At 40.8% G+C, this 20,285-nt stretch overlaps 2 protein-coding genes across 4 annotated transcripts; one reads left to right on the top strand and one right to left on the bottom strand.

Moving 5' to 3' along the window:
- On the top strand, positions 1-11,786 carry c1ql4a (complement component 1, q subcomponent-like 4). Its single transcript, XM_038722571.1, has 3 exons — positions 1-341; positions 640-2,032; positions 10,234-11,786. The coding sequence occupies exons 2-3, from the start codon at positions 1,487-1,489 to the stop codon at positions 10,411-10,413; spliced, it is 726 nt and encodes a 241-aa protein (XP_038578499.1). The 5' UTR covers positions 1-341; positions 640-1,486; the 3' UTR covers positions 10,414-11,786.
- A 2,050-nt stretch (positions 11,787-13,836) lies between these two features.
- On the bottom strand, positions 13,837-19,838 carry zgc:153867 (uncharacterized protein LOC337226 homolog). 3 transcript variants are annotated; one of them, XM_038722575.1, is made up of 7 exons: positions 19,719-19,838; positions 19,286-19,313; positions 16,684-16,827; positions 16,321-16,494; positions 15,842-15,919; positions 15,447-15,494; positions 13,837-14,404 (listed from the first exon to the last, which is right to left on the bottom strand). In XM_038722575.1, the coding sequence occupies exons 1-6, from the start codon at positions 19,719-19,721 to the stop codon at positions 15,466-15,468; spliced, it is 456 nt and encodes a 151-aa protein (XP_038578503.1). In that variant the 5' UTR covers positions 19,722-19,838; the 3' UTR covers positions 13,837-14,404; positions 15,447-15,465. The 3 variants fall into 3 exon arrangements, with proteins under 3 accessions (XP_038578503.1, XP_038578502.1, XP_038578500.1); XM_038722574.1 differs by having other exon boundaries at positions 15,460-15,494; XM_038722572.1 differs by lacking the exon at positions 15,447-15,494.
- Between the last annotated feature and the right edge of the window lie 447 nt (positions 19,839-20,285).

Below are 20,285 nucleotides of genomic sequence, written 5' to 3'. Positions count from 1 at the left end.
GATACAGTGGACAGTCACTCTGAATAGGAGCGTCAGATTGCCTTGCTTCCCTCATTTGGACTTGTGTCAAAAAGTGTTCTAGCAGGTATTTTCTGGGCTTCATTTCCTCCGAAGTTAGCCATCTGCTCTCTATTTTCTACCTGGAAAGAAAAGAGGGGATTAAGCGCTGATTAAGAAACTCTCGTCACTTTCCTGTCATCTCCTGCGCACCCGTCGGCTCTCTCCGTTTGGCACTCCAGCGGTCCAAAGTCCTTCAGTCATTTTGGTGGGACGGCGGGCTGAACTGATCAACAAAGAATTTTATCCTAGAGAAACATTTTTTGGATTATAAAGAGCAGATGGTGAGTTTTTAGGTTCAGTTTTAAATTTAAGGACAAACATGACGCATTGTAGAGAATGACCATAATTGTAATTTACAAGTATCACCTTTAAAAAACATTTATATTCATCATTATTTGGCTTATTAATAGAGCACATCGTTACCATCTTTATTTTAGAAACTATTATTTTGTCCTGATCTTTATCATTGTCTTTGAATTAATGCAGTTATATTATAGTTAATTTATGACAATAGTAGTAAATAAGGAGTAAATAAGGACAAATCAGTTATTGAGTATTTTTGCTCTTTTTGCTTTCCAGATGCAGATATAGTCACAGGAGAAATCTATCAACAGCCCATGCAGGCTGACAAAAGTGTTATTTGTTCCCCGAAAACGGCACCTTTTTAATGTGGACAGTGGAAACAAGACAAAAGTGGGGATTTAAGATGATTGTGTCAGGAAAAGATCTGTGATGAACTTTTGTCACTTGGCATTAAGTGAGACGTCCACATGAAGTGAAATCCTGTGCTTTGTAGGGGGGACTTGAAAGAAGATTCTTAATCTGTAAGAAAACTGTAAAGCATACTTCATCCAAGACAACAAACAATACCTCCACTCCCTCCTAAATTAGCTGAATTTGACACCGGCCCTCGTTTCAGCATACTTTTAATAAGCTCCGCTTTCACAACAGCCCTTTCAGTGCCAGTCATGGTTTCTGTTTGATGCTGAAAATTAAATTGAACTAGAAGACAACAGAGTCAACAAAGGTGAACCAGACAAATAACTTGTGTTTTTTGTAGTATGCCACCACAAATCTGAGACATCCAGATTTTTGTGTGTGTTTCCTTAAACACTGTGGTGTGTAAAGGGTTCACCTTTTTAACCACAGGCTTTTAAATATCTTGTTCTTGGTCCCTTGGACATCTTTATCACTTCTCTGGGACCCCATCATCCGTTTTCTTCCCCCCTGGTTGTCTGCCATTTTGCGTTTTCTCTCATACTTAGCCCAGTGATACCTTCTTCACCTTTCATACCATACTGGTTCTCTGAGAGGGTTCATCCTGGCCGGCACTATTCCAGCCAAAGGGGAAGAAGACTTCCTGACGCTGGCCGCTTCGCGGCTCAGCCGCAGGAAACGAGTCATTGGAGCTGCTGTAGGTGTGGCCATGGTTCTAATACTGTTGGTAGCCATTCCCTTGCTGGTCCACACAACCAAAGGGAGGAACACCGGAAACGCAGGGAGCCATTATGAAATGCTTGGAAGCTGCAGGATGGTATGTGACCCATACACGACGTCTCAGCCTGGCCAGGAGCTGACAGCTGTGTCTCCACCACCCCAGGATTATTCTGGGAAGAAGATAAAGTCTGGGCTTCGTGGGCCTCCAGGGATCCCAGGTCCTCCGGGAGCACGTGGACCCCCTGGAGAGCCAGGCAAACCAGGGCCACAGGGGCCGCCAGGTCCCGGTCCTGGTGGCTATTCTCCCTCACTGTACACTCCCAAAATCGCCTTTTATGCAGGGCTACGCAAGCAGCACGAGGGAAGTGAAATATTGAAATTTGATGATGTTGTGACCAATGTGGGCAATTACTATGAGCCCAGCACCGGAAAGTTCACTTGTCCTCTGCCTGGCATCTACTTCTTCACCTACCATGTTCTGATGAGAGGTGGTGATGGCACCAGCATGTGGGCAGACCTGAAGAAGAACGGACTGGTTAGTAATTGTGTGTGTGTGTGTGTGAGTGTGTGTGTGTCCGGGTGTGTGTAGTGTGAGTATGTGCATGCATGAATGTGCCTGTATAACAGATGCTCTGTATGTATGTGTTTGTATGTATGCACACACACGACCATGCAACAGTTTCTTTTTCACTGTCCATCCTGTGTTACCATTGACTCACATTCACCTCTGTAACATTGAGCTCTTCAGATTCAGAGCACATTCCACTTAGCAGGTGGCAACATGACAGCCAAAGAATGAAATAGCAATCTTTCTTCTCATTAAGGGGAATGCTTCATGCTATACAGTTTAAAATCCCAGCTAAAGATATTTGCATTCCCACATGTACTGTGGCTAAATGACAAGTGGCAGAATGCAGCCGCCACCGGCAAAAGGAACAGTCTAATTAGTAAGTATCATACACAGAGCCTGATTATCGCCTAAACAGAAGTGCAAAAGAGCACAGGAGAAATGTCTGTCAGTACGTGGACCAGTCAGTTTACACCTCAGCTAAATAAATAATGAATGTAAAATTGACAGTCCACTCATCCACTCCCTCATTCCCCAGACACTAATTAAAGACAGAGGGGCTGATGGGGGGGAAGGGGAGAGGTGGGATAAATCACAGGGATTTCATCAGAGGACTCCAAATTCAGGAAACATTCTTCAAGTTGCTTTTCACATTCGTTCATTCATTCATCAAAGACTTTAAATGCAAAATGCTTTCTTCTCAGACCTACCTTACTACACATGCAGTGTACCAAGGAACGTTTAAACAAGTGCACACAGGGTACATACTGTACTTTTCATCACCACAGTTGTAAATGAGGTTGATTTAGTATAGTTAATTTAGACTTTCGTAAAAGTAAATGTTGAAAATTATTCATCATTAAGCATTGCTTGATTGTACTGTATATGACAAGACCACAAAGGTGAATTTGTGTTTAAGGCTGCCTGCCTAATGTCCTATATTGTCATTCAAGTCATCTTAGCCTGCTAAATAATTTACACATCTTAGATTGGATCCCTGAACACCCTCTATACTTTTTCGCCTAACCCCTCCCCAGCTTGTTCATTGATTCTCCATTAATTATCTTTTCACTCAACTCAATCATTTAACCTCACCCAGGTCAATCTGACATCCGTTATGTGGCCTCCTTAAACAGTTCTGTTAAATAGAGCACTCACCTAACAGGCATCTACCCAAATAGAGCTGCTGGTGGATTAAACTGGAGTGTAAATGAAGTGCTGCAGTATTCCTGATCATATTTGGAGTTATTGAAGCCCCGAGGCAGGCGGGTAGTCAGTGGCCAGGGTTTACTAAATGGGCACGATGTCTGACAGGTTGCATTCCTGACTGTAGAATCAAACCGCCTGTTTAACTATTGCCGTAGGTACTGAGGCTTTATTTGATATTTGTCATCCCGTTGAGTTTTTATAAACCAAAAAAACCCCAAAACATAAAAACGATTGCCATAGCCACAAATTTGACACCTTCCCTCTCCGCATGTGTTGTAACTTTTACACCTTAACAGATAAGGTCATTTGTAAGCTTAGGTTTATGAGGCAGCCACTCTAACAGATTTGGTACTGAGACAGATTCAGCGATGAATGAGTAAAACACAAGAGACTCGACATGACAGGAGCATGCTGAGACGTCCACTTGGAGACAGTGAAAGTGGGAGCAAAACAAGACAAGTGGGTTGATGGGAAGATCAGGGGTGGAGCAGAGGAAGATAGATGACTTAATGGAGGTGTAGAGACAGTGGGCTTGTAGACGAGGCATCAGGGAGGCTGGTGGACCGATGGACACCCACTCAACATGTCTCGGCTTGACAAGTGATCAAGGCCGGCCAGAGAAAGAGAGAAACCTGAGACAATTTGAAAGCAGTAAATTCATTAATCCTGGATGTCAATATATTTCCTCTGGGAATTTTTGATGCGTGACTCAAATCGTCTTTGCTAATGATGTTAAATTAGGCAAACTGCATTTACTGCATGGACTCGTGCCAGGCGACATGGTTGTGGTATAATGCAATGCCAGGATCTCAGGAGGATGTGCTGACTGTGGCAGGGCTTCCATGGGATTGCTATAGATCCGATACCTATTACCTTCGCTAAGTCCCCACTCTGTAAAGCCTACCTGCTCACACCTCAATCTAACTTTCACAAATCATTGCAGCATGACAGGGCTTTGGAGCCAGGGGATTTGCGATTGAAGGGGGCTTTCATGTTCGTAATGTGACTGTAATTCACTTACAGTGCAATTCCAATGCATGATGTGGATGTTTGCTCACTGTTACACCCTATTTTCTTTTTTTTTTTGCACAGTTGGGAAACATTGCCAAATTTGATAAGCCAGTTTGGGAAGCTGATGGCTCCATATTATATCCACGTGATACATAATCATTGAATATTGATTCACCCTAGAAAAAAGTTATGAATGCACTTCTCATTAGTGCCACCGCTGTTATAAATACATTTAATCACCCTATTTCTTAAATCACTGTCAAGGATACATGAGTTGTATGCTACTTGATATTCCAGCTTGGTAGCAAATGTTATTAAGACAGTTTATGCTAATGTTGGCATGCTTTCTGCTGTGAAGGGTGGTAATACGTCATGCGTACCTTCTCAACAGAGCTTCTTCCCTTTCCCCCCCAACTGGTATGTGAGCTGCCTACCTCATTTACATTCTCACAGTGCACCACTGTATATGTATATTAAATATTCTTAATACAATGTGAAATGTAGACAAATAGATACTGGCTCGGCTCCCATTTAATCTCTCCGTTGTTTTTCACCTGTCGTAGACTCTTTTAATAGCTCAGTTAAAGGTCAAGTTATTTCACACAGTAGTGTTAAAATGTCATCACTCGCTGTAATGACCGGTACCTGTATTAACTTCCCCCAGTACAGGGACATAGATATGCTACAGGTGAAATATAATTAGCCTCAGATCTGAGGGCAAGAAAGAGTTAGATACAGTACACAGCAGAATATGTTCGATGAAGAGAAGTCAAATGTTGTCTTTTTAATCCATAAAAGATCTCAATAAAATGTATGAAAAGGTTCCTCTTAAGAAACACAGTAAATAAAATAAGTCAATGCCTTTCACAATGTGCATGGCTTTGACCATTACAGTGCAGCTGACAACATTTTAATGCTGTATGGCAGGTAATAGCAATCTGAGGTACCGTAGTCGCTTGTCGCCATGTAATCCCTGGGCTCCCAGAGGAGAGGGAAAACCTATTCAATAAATATTCTATTTCCACAACATCGCTCCCCCCCATACTTGTCCCCAACCCTCCTGCCTTGTGCTGGAGTCCCTTAGGTAAGTTTAACAGCTACTTTTCTATTGTCTCCGCTCTAAGAGGTCAGTATATCACAGTGAATGAATCCTGTCAGTTTTATTACCAGTGGAGCACAGCACCACAGATAAAAACAAGACTTCATATACCCCCACATCTCCCTGGTCTCACAAAATAGCCTCGCTTGATCAGTTTGTTACTCTAGCCCCCCTCCTTCCCCCTTCCTCAACCCTCTGGCCTCTTGTTTTTGTTTTTTCCCCCTCCCTCTCCCATCTTTTCGTCTATCCTTGTCTGTCTTCTGCGCTGCGGCTGCACTTGTATAGAAAATGACACTGCAGCTGCTCTCCGACACCACCGCCCCTCCTTCCTCCTTGCCTGTGGCCCCCTCTCCTCCCAGGCATGTTTACTGGAGGCCCTATAATGAAAGGGCTAGGCAGAGACAGAGACAGCCACAGGCAAGCCCTGGGGGCCCCTGCCTCATGGCTCACAACCCTTCCAGCTCCAGGATCAGCACAGTGTGCTGCCTGGTTCACACGGATCAGTCTGTGTCCTCCAGCCGTATCCATCTCCTTTGTTGGCTTCCTGTCCTAATCCCACCATGGCTCCCTCATGCCTCTCTGTCTGGTATCTGCGTTAATGGATGGCTTGCATTATTCCTTCACGCACATGGACATCAGCTGAAGCACATATTGGCAAAATGATTTGAGTGATGAATATTATTTCGTTGTACAGAATTCAACCGCACTTCCACGCACTAAGTCCTGAGAATCCGAGAAGACCTGAGGGAGGAAAGATCTCCCTACATCTCCCTCCGTTACACTGTTTAGCCAAAATAATGAGCAGGATGACATATGCCTGGTGTCGATAGGAAGTCACAACAACTGTCAGCTGCAGTCAAACATGCAAATGGGATGTATTGGCTGTCACTACACATGTCAAGCAGAACAACAATATAACCTTTCCAGATGACAATGGATTGGTGTCATTATTTGAGAGATGGTCTTCTGAGGGCCTAAAAAAGCGTTTAATTATACTAATTGAGCAGCCTGGGTGACACAAGGGCATGCAAAACGGAAAAAAAAGAGTTGGGTCTGATCATATAGTAAATCAATTTGATATATATAAAAATATACATTTTGCACATTCTATAAATGTTCATATTAATAAGTTGTCACATTCTATTTAAGTGCCTACCACCTACAAATTGTTGTTAGAGAAATTACTAAGTTTCTTATGAACTTTGATTTTGCTCTGAAAAAAGAAGATGTCAGATTGCATTAGAATATTTTTATCTCTCCACCTGCACTATACTTTCATGAAGGGATCTAATAATTTCACCAGTTAGCTAGATTTATCAACATCTTAACCACAGGATGAATGATAAATCGTAATATAAGGGGTTTCTGGTTGTCTGTAGAGGCATGTCTTTCACTTCTCCACATCCCAGACAGCCCTATTTAGGCAGACTGAGGAACAGGTATTAATGTATCTGACTTACATGTCCTCACCATTTCCCCCATTGAGCCAGTGTTTCTTTTAATTCTATTTCTGTTTAACTTTTACTACATAACATACAATTAACAGATAGAAATAAAAAGGAGGCCATATTACACCAGAATAAATTCTCTTGCCATCTACACTATATTTTCATGAAGGGATCTAATAATTTCACCAGTTAGCTACATTTGTCAACATCTTAACTACAGAATGAAGCAATATATTGTATGGTGTCCTTAGACTGGACTGTTTTTGACCATTTTGGTGCTCTAGGCCAGATTACCACTGGCGCCCCTTAGTGCTCTGGCATTTCCAAAGCCAAACTAATCATTTTCACTTTCAATCAACAATATTTGGCTTCACTCATTTCAAAACATAGTTGATGTAGCAAATACACACAATTTCAAGGAGACAGGGTTGCAATGAGCATATCTACATGTGTCGATTCTTTTTGGTCTGGCTGTGTCCCCCAATCAATAATCAAAAACACATAAAAAAGGAATCAATAAACTGTCATCTTAATATAATGATTTTTATTGTGCATGTAAAAATAATAACTGAGTATATGAATGTTCCAACAACGATTACAAAATATGAATAGTAAAATGGCAAAATCAAAATAAAGATGAATAGAGTTAAACAGTAATCAAATTTTAGGAGTTGTTACCCCCTCCGGGTGATTACCCTGGTGAAGGATTCTAAACTACACAAAATTAGTTAGTCACACAATTTAGATCACAATATTTCAGAATTTAGGTAATCAATTAATTCAGTAGAAGTCTAAATAATTGTCTTAGATTGTTTTAAATCTTTAAAGAGATGAACCAAGGTGATGCCGGAGAAATTGTCCCTGCTCTGCAGATACTGAAAAATGTCCGCTCCAACAATCTCTCCCTCTCCCATATTTAATACTCCCCTCTGCTCAATGCCACGTTGACTTCCGGTGAATTTCTAAACTGCGTCATTGCACTTCAGAATTCTAGGTTCTTTCCATGTTATCAAAGTTCCGCAAAACAACTCATTAATCTGATATCCCCCCTGAGTGAGAAACTTTTATTTCTCTAAAGCACACAAACTTTTTAAACCCTTGATGACAATCATGGTGTTCACAAGAATTTAAAGGTGAAACAGAGTTTAGGCAAAACAACAGTATTTGTTGGTTCTCCTTACATGGATATATAAGTACACATACATTCAATATAACAATCTTATAATAATGTGATTACATCAAACATATCAAGGTTCCATATCCAGAATGATTTCTTTTTACCCAAGAAGTCTCCACTGAGGCCTACCCTGTGTACATAAGTTTCACAGGCCACCTTCTGCCTTCTTGTTACAATTTGCATACATTTCATTAGATATTATACATTTATTTAGATTACTTATGCTTCCCCACTTTTCTAGTCTGTCTCTCTCCCATGTGCAGAGTTTTCCCGAAGGTTCTTTTACAATGGAGAAGGAATGTTGTATTTGGAGTTCTTTTCTGTGGTGTTATAGTTTAAATGATCAAATCGACCTCCATGTCCTGTCATGTGTTCACAAAACTGCTCCAATAAGTACTTTTCACAGCGGCTTCCCCTTACAGCTCGTGATCTTGTTGGTAACAACAACCAAATGAAAATATCTGTTTTTGACAGTGGGGTGACAGGGGTTTCTGGTTGTCTATAGAGGCATGTCTTTCACAAGGTATCACAGAAAGTGATACCTTGACAGCCAGAGGAACAGGTATTAATGCATCTGACTTACACTTCCTCACCATCTCCCCCAGTGTTTCTTTTAGTTATGTTTTCACTTCCTACAAAACACTGTTTACAGTGCACATTTATTCCACATTAACATGAGAAAAGCGGAATAGCCCTGCAGTGAGAAATATGGCCATTTTAAACACCCATGAGGACTGCAGAATCTAAAATCTAATGAAACAAGACTGTTGTAGTAGAGTAACAATAGCTGTGGTCAGTTTTAATGTGTGGTTGTTGAGCTGTGAAGCCTCAGGAGATCTACTTCTCTGTGCCCTTAATCAATTTGGTTTAGGGTGGACAGGGACATGCTTTTCACTGGACACCAACATACTGTATGTTGGATGCAGCATCCATGACCTGCATCTCATTTAAGGAGACCTACAGATAGTGCCCAGGATATTGAACGCAACTTTGGGGTTGATAGATTTTGTAAAATGTGCTCAGATGATGGCACAACAGATTGGTGTAGGTGGGAAGAGAGCATATTGTTTAAGCTACAGTAATTCAGGCTCTGTTGCCCAGCTATTGACTGTCTTCAATTTGATACATGCTCGTTGGGGAGATAGGGGCCCAAGTGATGGGAATGACATGATGGTAGTTGAGTTGCAGATCATATTCCGTGGCTGTCATGGAGATGTGCGTGTCTTGTCTGGCTGCTGACACAGATTGAGTGCTTCCATCCTAGATGGACACTGAGCCAGACACAAGGCCACTGATGGCTGACATATGTCTGATGATTGGAGCTGCTTCACCAGAATTATTGATACATGCTGCTTGAGAGTTTTTATGGAATGCAACCTCGTGTATGATTTTAATTTTTGGCAATTTTGCTTTGTAAAAGTACTTTGTCTGTCTGTCTGTCTGTCTGTCTGTCTGTATACACGAAGGGCATCTTGAATCTATGGCAAGACCTACATACATACAATTTACTTAAAGTCTCTTACATGTACATGCCCGTTAAAAACAATAAAAAGGCCCGTTTCCTGCACAACTGTAACTCAATCTAGGCATGTGTATTTAAATGTCTACAGTGAGTAAACCCAATTAAATGTTAACAAACAAGTAAAGATCCACTGCTGCTTGGTCAATAACACCGAACTCACACAAAGCATGCAAATGTGAAACTGTCTGGCTCCGGCATATCCACTCAATATCATGCATATTGAGCTGGCCCAGGATCATAAGCAACAGGTCAATAGCTGGTGTGATGCTCTTTCTCTGCTGAGCTAGTTCCCCCATAGACAACCTGTTGTCCCCAGTGAGTCCGCTTATCTCCACAATCCAATCAAATCTCCACCCTCGCTCCCCGAGCCCCAGCCACAGCTGATCAATAAGAGGCAGAGTGGCTGTGTTCTCAGTCCACCTCTGGGGTCACAGGTCACAGTTCCATCCATCTGTTCATCCAGCATGAGGGTGGGGGTGATGTCATACTCATGAGTGTCTCATTTGAAGAATGTTAATAACTGATCATACCCAACTTGGGGGGAAAATGTGATAAAGGAATAGAACAAGATTTGGTAGATTTAGTTTTAAAGAGCTGTAGAGTTCCTGGAGCTGTTTAGTAAGTGGCGGTGACATTTGCAAGTGTTTATTCAGTTTTGTCCATGTTCTAATTGTCAATGCATATGTCGTCTGTGGGTGACAGGTAAGAGCCAGCGCCATCGCTCAGGACGCTGATCAGAATTACGACTATGCCTCCAACAGTGTGATCCTGCATTTGGACGTGGGCGATGAGGTGTGTGTGCAGCTGGATGGAGGGAAGGTCCATGGAGGGAACACAAACAAGTACAGCACCTTCTCCGGCTTCCTTATCTACCCAGACTGAATTGAATCCTGGCTCATGGAGAAAGGACACTCTCATACTGTACACATAGACATGTTCACACTTATACAGGCATGTACGAACGCAGATTAATGCACATAAACAGACGTGTACATGCACAATGAATGCATGTGCACACAAATACATACACACATATATGCAACAGACACACGCACACACACACACACACACGCTGAGATCACAAGAGACTGCAGAAGTCTGGATAGAGTGGAAATAAGAGATAATTGGAATTAAGTTGTATGATTTTGAGCCAATCATTATGATCAGCTGAATTTTCTGGTGCCCATTGTGTGCAAATTTCAGAATATGTAAAATATAGGTGCGCATAATAATTGCACGTCGTGGCTCTGAAATATCAAAAATACTAATTATAAATTACTAATAATAATGTGTTTCGTATTAAGTGACATTGTGAGAACTGCAATATAACAAACACCATCAGTCTAATTGTTTTTTTAATGCAACAATGGTGTTGAGGGTGCCATTAATCAAGATTACTAAACTGAGGCAAATGCACACCTACTGTATTCCAGTCTTTACCTCTACAATATTTACCTTACACATTTCTGCTCTCCATTCCAGTGACCTTTGATCGATTGGCCTGAGTATATTTTCATCACTGTAAACATTTTTCTTCCCTAAAGTGAATTACGCCACATGAAATTAATTAAATGCCTGTTGTGATTCACCCTGCATCGGGGCAGTACTGATGAAAATAAGGCCATCTGAATAAACACAGATGTGTGACCTTTTCATTCCTGTTACCATCATGACACAGGATCTCACACAGCAAGATAAAACTAAACATTAACATAACAAGGCAACGCATTTTATGAATGGCACTCGTGTGGTGATGTTTTAATTGCCGAGTGCATTATTGAAAATATTGTGTGTGTGGGGGTATGTCAGTATGTACGAGTGGATATACAGATACTGTAAGGCAGTGAAAAGCAACAGCTGCGGTGTTTTACTTCACATTTATTATTGTAAAATACATTACAGACACATTACTGTAATTACACTGCCATACCTACTTAGTACTTTATTTTTGAGAGACCCTGTCAAAGTCATACCATATGTACAGTATAAACAGTAATCATGGGATGGGCTATCTGGTATGTTGAATAGATTGAGTAGACAATTGTTATTAAAATATCTATACCTACCATGTCTGTGTTCTTGCATGTTGTTTTGGCGTGTTGAAAGTCAGGGCTGAATAAAGGCACGTACGTTCAACAGTCATAAGACACGCAGACCCTTGTTCAGTTTTAATTTGGAGTGACCACTTGGACCGACTGGGGAGAATTGGATGCATGACATGGCTGCGTGGACTTGCAGCAGAGATCGAACAGTGGCTGACCACGGCCACTGCCTGCTACAGCATGGATTTCCAATATGTCTTAAGACACTAAGACTCAAACATTAATACTGCTATATTGATCTCAGCTTACAATACACCCAGGATCTACAAAATCCATTGAATGTATACATTTTAAATGTAACAATATAGTGATCAATTGTACAAACAACCAAACGGGTTCAGTGTTCGATGAGGCTTATCAGGGTTTTGAAGTAAGATGTGTTGGAAAGCCCACCAATAAAAAGAAAACATTCAGAGAATTGCTGAAATCTTCCATAAATAATATTGGTACATTTCTATGAATGCATTGATAATCCTACAGTGATTTTATGGACATCTTGTTGGGCTCTCTTTGAGTGAATATATATTTCTGAATACATACAGTATATTTACAGTGCTATGGGAAACAGACCAACATAGCCATCTTAATCTAGGGCCACTAATGATTATTTTCATTATTGATCCATCTAATGATTCTTTTCTCAATCAATCAACTGGTTGGTCTATAAAATGTGAGAAAAAAGTTAAACATGTCCATTACAATTTCCCAGAGAGCAAGGTGATTTCTTCAATTGTCTTGTTTTGTCAATTAACAGTCCAAAACCCAAAGAAATTCAGTTTAATGCCATATAAGACAAAGAAAAGCAAATGCCCACATTTGAAAAGCTGGGACCTGTGAAATATTTTGATAAGTGATTGATCAATTATTAAAATAGCTGCCAAACTATTTTTCTTTCTCTACCTGCTTATTATCCATAGAGATCTAAAATCTAATTAAAGAAAGGTATCTGAAATTCAAGATTGTTTTTGCTCACCATTACCTTGAATAGATTGTGCCTTGTTTAAAAATGTATCTCAGAAATATTTTCCTTTAGTCTTTAATTTTATGAATGACAGCAACATATATTGAAACTATGGGTATCATTTCATATACACTACATAAACTATGTTCACAAATCTAATATATACACCTAGAATTACTTGATGAATATTTCCACACTTTGCTATTTTCTAGTTAAAATCACCAGTTTATTCAAGAGACCATAATTTTAAATATAGCCACTTTAACAGTTCCTAAAGCAGACAGAGGGAGAGTCCTCTCCATGTTAAAGAAAGTGAATCTTAGATTATTGGCAAAAGGGAAAGTGTCTAATTAGAGTAGAGCTGATGGCATTCTAGACTTAAAGGATTTGTTGAATCTGTGGCTCCTGAGCAGAGAATGAGGGATGTAGCCGAGCCATGCCTGGGCCCAGCCCCCGGCTCTCTCTCCTGGCAGATTCCAGTTGAAAGTTAATTGGACGGGGAGAGGTCTGAGACAGGCTGCGCTGAGGCCCATTAGTGATTCCCCTGTCGAATGCAGAGCCACGAGGATCACAGACTCACAAATAGGAGGATTAAAATAATCAATAGCCTTGACTTCCATCGACCACACACACACACACACACCCCGAGTAATTAGTGGGCAACCTATTCAGCAGTGGACTATGACACCCTCCTGAACCTTACCCCACACACATAAGCTCCACAGTCCACTAGCTGTGGTGCCTAATGAGGGGAAACAGTTGTGGTTGCATGTGAAGAAAATGAAGAAAAAAGGTCAGGAAGCCACCAAACAGCCTTCTACAGCTCATATCATAGTGCTTTGTCACCAAATGATTTCTCTGAAAATGTAAAGCATGACAAAATACATATCAGTTTTTCCCCTGGCTTAAATGCAAAGTCCCTAAACAACCAACAGGTGAAAGCTTAAAATGGTCTCAGACAGGCAATAATAGTTTATATTGACTTGAGCAATAAAGCCTGCACACCTGATTAACTCTTAATTTGGCTCAAAAAAGCTTAACAGATCAAGATATTCCTCTATTATACACTGTGGTCTGACAGTGAAGCAGCCCTTTTAACATTACAGATTCCAGAAGCAACACTGCCCTCTTGTGTCAATGGAACAACATCATTGCATTGTGCAGAACGTTGTAAGACAAGGCAGTAAAGAGTCTTGGACCTCATTCTATTGAATCTAACAAACCTGCTAAAAACCACCAAGATATGTTTTCAGGAAACACATTTATTTAAATGCAGCAACAAAATTGGGGTGAATTTAAAACATGGGAACCCATTCGAAATGTTTCTTTCTACCTCATGATAGTATGGTCGGTTTACTTGGAGAATGGGAAGAACATGTTCCTCAGCCAAAGCAAGTCTTAGCCAATGATACAGAAGGTCTCTGACAGTTATTACGTACATATATATTAATGTCCCATCCAACACTGACACACTACTTTTAATAGTTACAGTATTTCATTATCAATTTATGTCATCTTCAGTGCTGCGTCCTTGGAATGTTATTGCAAACAATGCAAGCACAAAGACTCCTGAATGGTATACAAGTAGTTATGTATGTGAATGGACCTGGCAGGAATAGCCATTTGTGGTCTTTTGTAGGGAATGTAAAGGCACTTCTTAAATTAAATGTGGAAAACTAATCCATGGAAAGGGCACAGGGTGGAGTGGGCGGGGCTGGAGAAGCTAACTGCAAAAAGGTAGGTAGATGTGACAAGGTAAAAAAGTGGGATGCTCTTTGTCTTCACCCGTTCATGACCATCCTGACCAGTTCTGTAAAAGAGAGATGAGAAAGAGGCAAATGTGAGACTCATGGTCTAGATCTTGACAGAGACCCACTCCAACTACAGCATGTGGCACATAAGCTCCCTCCCCATCCAGCTTTGGTGAGCCTGGATGGGAGATGCTGCATTTGGAGGCAGATCCCCCTATATTCTGCTGTCCCAGAGGAAAGAAGGGTTGAACAGGGTATTAAGAGAAAGAAGTAAGGTAATCGTCTCTATCTCATAAACAGCCAAAGCATTTGGCATTGTCTATGATCCAAGAAGAGCTGGTTAGAGAAGCCATCCTCGCTGTTTGCTTTCCTCTAGTTGAGCAGCAGAGAAAAGGGGAGAAGATCAAGGGAGCTACAGTCCAGTCAGAGCGGCCAGCTACATATTCAGCTTCCATCAGTACAGAGGAGAAAACAATCAGCACAAGAGCAACTCATTGCGATTATCTGGTTAGTGGGGAAAAGGGACTGGTCCACTCTCCCTAAGCTGGCGGTTATACTTGAATATTAAACATGTCTTCAAAGTAATAAATTGACCGTCTATTTAATCTGTCTGTGAAAAGAGCAGCACCCCTAACATCAACACAGGGGAAAGCCTTCTTTAATAGCACCAATGACATGCAAATTATATTAGAGGAGCTGCCTTGTGATCTCTGCATCCATCAGTTCACCAGCCTTTCCTTGAATGAGACCAGTCACTTCCCTGTGTGTCCACCATATTCCCGTATAAACTGACGGGAGTCCCAGACACAAGCAGAAGGGCATGCTGCAGCCAGGGGCCAAGACAGAGGGCTGCAGGATAGAGAGACAGAACAGCAGGAGGCTACACGTGGGTCAAAGCCTCAGGACTAAAGATGAGAGGGACCACCAGGCTTTCCCTCAGGGCGCCTACAGGTCAAATCTACAATTCAACAGCACATTGTTCCTGTTCTGGTCAAAGTGAGGCGCACAACTAAAGCCAATTAGTGTTAGGTTGGCCTAATGGGAGTGGATTATTAACGACTAGAATGCAAGAAAGCCTGGAAGTGCCATCTCATGGCATACCAAATGCCCGTACCGGCCCTCAGCCTGACATGATGTGGCGGACAAATGCTGTGGAGGAAGAACAGTTAACACTCTGTCAGATGTTGACATTTATACATGGCCTCTTAGTGTAAAGAACACATAAGAGACAGTAGAAAGTAACATGAAAAGACTCCCAACTAATCATAAGACATAATCAAGCAATACTGTAGTGAGTGTCAGTCAAAATTACCTCTCCCCCCCCCCCCAAAGGACTTATCTTGGCAATTACCCGATATTTCACATATCACAGCACACATAAGCGTACTTCATGACAGAGGTTTCATTATCACATTGCCAAAATTGGCAGGCTTATTGCCACAGCCTAATTATAGCAAGCATCTTATTTCGTGCTTGTTTATTTCTTTCACTCTCACCTTCATAATTGATGCAGCCATTCGCATCTTCGTGTCCCGCCAAGAGCGTCTCCACTTCCTCCTCTGACATTTTCTCACCTGAAAACAGAACATAAAAAATGTTAAATCACATTACCATGCTTTTCTTTCTTCTTTAAAAATGTGATGACAAAGGATTTCATACTTCAAGAAAAATGAACACAGGAAATAGAAGTTAAGTAAAAACAACGATAACACCAAAAAGACATTTGCATACCCGTGATGCCAAATTAATTTACAAACAATAACATACTTACATGATGCCATGTACATTCATTTTTCAGTAAATACATTTTTCTAGTAAATTTTGCACTGATACTATCCATTGTGGTTATTGTAGAATTTAGCAAAAAAACTAAAACAAAAACAAACAACAAAAAACTAGCATGTATAAAAGAAATCCACCCAAAATAGTCTTTGTCTCCAGATATCTATTCAAGGGGGATAAAAATGTAACTTGCCTAACGTAGTGAGGACGTGACGAAGCTCTGCTCCCATTACTGTGCCATTGCCCTCCTTGTCAAAGACACGCAGTCCCTCCACAAAATCCTCCATGGAGCCCTGATCTTTATTCTTGGCGATGGCCTGGAACATGGGCAGGAACTGCTCAAAGTCTAGCATCTTGGTGTTCATCTCTGCAAAAGAAAAACAGAATAAATGATGCAAGTCTCCAGCGGCAGCTACAACACAAAGAACATTGCAACTACAAGAGTTGAATTATGAGAGATTTTTTGTGTGTGTTTTCCAGCATAGCGACAATCTAATGAGTTCTACACATAGCTACACAGCTAGAAATCCCAGTAAATTTAATTTTCTCCACTCACCCTCAGCCGTGGGATTGCCCAGGACCTTGAGCACCTCAGCGTTGACAGGGTTCTGTCCCAGGGCCCGCATGACGTCCCCACACTGACTGAAGCTGATCTTCCCATCTCCTGTCCTGTCGAACAGCAGGAATGCATCCTTAAAGTCTGCAGGATATAGAGAGACAAAACGAATTAGAATAAGGATAGAAATTATTGTTGAAATGAAAAGACAAGCAGAAATGTATGGATGAATAATATGAAGATTGGAAGTTAACTGGAAATAGATGAAAAACAGAAAAGCCAGACAGAAGAAAAGTAGAAAGAAAAATAGACTAGACTAAGCACAGATAATGAGAAGTGATGAAATTTATGATCTGGTTTACTGCTGGTAGGCCTAAATTTAAGTTGAGCAGAAAGCACAAACAGCACCACACTGCAGGAACCTGTGTAAGTTTGAAATGCCAGATAACTATCCAGTCTTTTCAGAGAAACAGATATATTGATAAACTGTACACCTTTACTGGCCAGACTCTGCACAGACAAGCTTTGTTCAGACATTCTGAACTTAGTTTTTAAAGCTGAAATTCTTTTGACAAAATTACTATTTCCACTCACATGATAAGAGTATGGTCCAAACACTAAGAAACAACTTGCTCTCTGCACTTTGCTGGTTGACATTGAAAAACCTCTTAACTTCCTCAATTCACCAAATTATGTATATAGGTGTTACTCATCTGGTCTGACTTTTTCAGTACGCATCAATAAAAGATGAAACAAGGTGAAACAACTCCACCAATGCAACACTACATACTCTGTCATCTTTGTAGGAGTCACAACATACAACACTTGCGGAATAAATTTTCAAAGATATCAAATGTGTCTGAATTACAGGGAAATGTGTTAAAAGGTAGTGGTAAATGACACATGTCAAAGCTCAAATAAAGCACCAGAACAAACAGATATAAATATAGCATGAAAGAAATTTCTCATGAAAAGAGAAGTGTAAAAGTAAGGAAACTCTTTGCTAGGGCTCAAATGCTTAGAGATTTACTATCTTGAAGAAAATAAGCCATGGCAAAGAACATCCTAAATACTGTGCGTCTAAACAGAAGGAAATTCACTTCCTACAAAACATCAGATAAAAGCTGCAAAAATATAGAGTACTTCACTAAAGTCACCTAATATTGGACATGGTACATTTATTACTTGTATTTGACACTCAAGTTGCCTTTGAACTTTAAATGTTTCTTTTGTGTGCCCAATGGTCAAAAAGGTAGGTTTGTATAAAATGTAGAAAAGACAGCTTATTTGTTCACTTAGGGTTCATGTCAATCCAGTGTCATCTTTAATAACATCTCATTTTATGGCAGCAAACAAGATTAATGTGTCAGTAATTCACACTGTTTTACTACCAGATTAAGTAGGAGTCTATCTGGCAGATTGGTCTTGCAGGTGGCTCGCAGCATTCACTCCACTTTGCCGTCAGTATTTTACTGTGCTGTTGAAAAGTCAATAAGGCTGTGAGCTACCTCAGCCTTTACATAACAACGTATTGAGTGTTTTTGTTGTTGTTTAAGCAGAATTTCCTGGGCGTTATCAACAGTCAGCAATGATGCAATCTTGTAATTGATCCCAAGGCTGATTAATGTAGCTTTGGTGTAACATTAGGCATTCTAGTTGGGCTCAATAGCCAAACAAAAAGCTTATCTAAGATCTAGCCATCAGGGAGACATAGATTGCACAATATCCGGGCAGCAGTCTGTTGTGGGGACAAGCTATTCCCCAAAAAAGCTCAAGTACTGTTGTGGAGTTTTTCCTGTTCTGAGGAATGTGCCTCTTCCCTTCTGGCTTGTGAGCAACTCTTCCCAACACCATATTTGGTATTAGAAGAGTGGAGGAAAGTAGGAGGAGAGTGAGAGTAGCTATAGCCTATTAAGTAAACGGTGATTAAACAAACCAGCCCTAGGACAAAAACCAACCACCACTGTTTCCAGCACCAAAAAAGGGCACACACACTTGTGGAGATGAGCCGCTGGAAGATAACAGGCAAAGTTTATGGCAAACTGACAACCAGGAATGACTACAGTCTAACAGAACAAGACTTATGAGAACGGATATGCACTTTTGGCTATGTTTGGATTTTTAAGTGCTGCTAATGCATGACTGACCACATACAAAAAACACTGCAACACACTGTCAAAGCTTGTAAGTATTATAACGTTATATGCAAAGTATGACTGATTTTGACGTACCAAACAACAGTGCAAAGCGACTCTCATTCACATTTAAAACAGATTTGGTTTATCCAAAACCAACATGCAGATCACACCCTGAACACTAAGATAGCCATCAGTTTCTGGGCTAAGGCGGTCCCCTTTCACTGACTTACCATGAATCTGATCCAGGTTAAATTCAATCTGGAAAGGACAAGCAGTTGCAAGTGGAAAGTGGTGAAACAGTACGGAAATAGAGAAGGAAAACTAGCCTAAAACCAAGACTACTATGACAGACGGCATAGAGCAGGGTGATAGTGGAGATACAGGGCAAAGTGTCATCTGAACCAAGCAAGAATGAAAGCATGCAAAACAAGCGGGGTCTGGAAAATGGCAAAATCAAAACTCACCACCGATTTGATCTTCCGAGAAGTCAGACTGTCCAAAGAGAAATTAGGCTAACATGAAAATGGTTCCTTCTGCAACGCAATGCAAAGCTAGCTAGCTTGGGTTAACTTCAAAGGCGTTTTACAGTTAAGTTAGTTAGATTTACTCAAACCAGTTATTCCCTAACTACAGCACATTTAGCAACGATTGATGTACTCGCAGTACTTCGGTGACATTAATTAGTCTATCGTGTGATTGTTAACTTTATCTACCGTGCAAGCTAACGTTAGCTTCTCAGAAGTTGCACTTCCGCTAGCGACCAACGAGGCAATTCAGATATTCAAACCCAACTTAACACCCTCGCCTCAACGAAATTACTTTCTTGAAACAAGAACATAGTTGATTACACAAGAACGATTGTAATGCTAGTTAAGCAGAGTGGAAGAAAAAACCCACCATGGTTTTGTTGGCTGAGGTGTGTCCGCGGCGTCGGCAAACTAAAGAATGTGTGACGGCTCACAGAGAAGGGCAGGGTGAGAAAACCCTAGCAGCTGTGCGTCATGACGTAGAGCACGCACGCCGTCCTTACACCAAGGTAGGCCGAACACCCACACACTCCATATATAGGAATATAGAGCTAGGTATGGTTTGAGGTTTACAATACACGAATTATTTGCTTTAAAAGTCCTTAAACTATTAATTTTATGATTGGGGTGACAGGTAGGCTACATAAAATAAGTAACTTTAGGGTAAAAGCTGAATTTTAGAGCTGGATTTAATCATTAACAGACCAAAGGTAAGAAGGCCAAAAGGTCACTTATTTTGAGTCTGCCCTTACATTAATGATTAAGTGATTTAAATACTTAAGGTTCACCTCCACTCAAAATGTCTTTTACCTCTTGTGCTCACATTAAATCTGAGTTTAAGGCATGTATATACTAGCCCCGTTTTGTGATACCTCAAGCCTTCAAACCTTCAGTGCAAAAACAGGATGGACAAGGGAAGGGGCTCGGTATAGTAGGA

Source organism: Micropterus salmoides, unplaced genomic scaffold (genome assembly GCF_014851395.1).
Source record: "Micropterus salmoides isolate LMB-PRFRI ecotype aquatic unplaced genomic scaffold, ASM1485139v1 Ms_hic_scaffold_16, whole genome shotgun sequence".
NCBI classification, from domain to species: Eukaryota; Metazoa; Chordata; class Actinopteri; order Centrarchiformes; family Centrarchidae; genus Micropterus; species Micropterus salmoides.
Note: the sequence above shows the minus strand (reverse complement) of the source record. Positions and strands in the feature narration are given on the sequence as shown.

Excerpts from the sequence above, each read along its gene's own strand:
- c1ql4a (XM_038722571.1), top strand. The coding sequence starts at position 1,487 with ATGGTTCTAATACTGTTGGTAGCCATTCCCTTGCTGGTCCACACAACC. Across the intron at positions 2,033-10,233 it reads ACCTGAAGAAGAACGGACTG|GTAAGAGCCAGCGCCATCGC; the intron begins GTTAGTAATTGT and ends TGTGGGTGACAG.
- zgc:153867 (XM_038722575.1), bottom strand. Across the intron at positions 15,920-16,320 it reads TCACGTCCTCACTACGTTAG|GTGAGAAAATGTCAGAGGAG; the intron begins GCAAGTTACATT and ends TTCTGTTTTCAG. Across the intron at positions 15,495-15,841 it reads TGGCTGCATCAATTATGAAG|CATTTGTCCGCCACATCATG; the intron begins GTGAGAGTGAAA and ends CTTCCTCCACAG.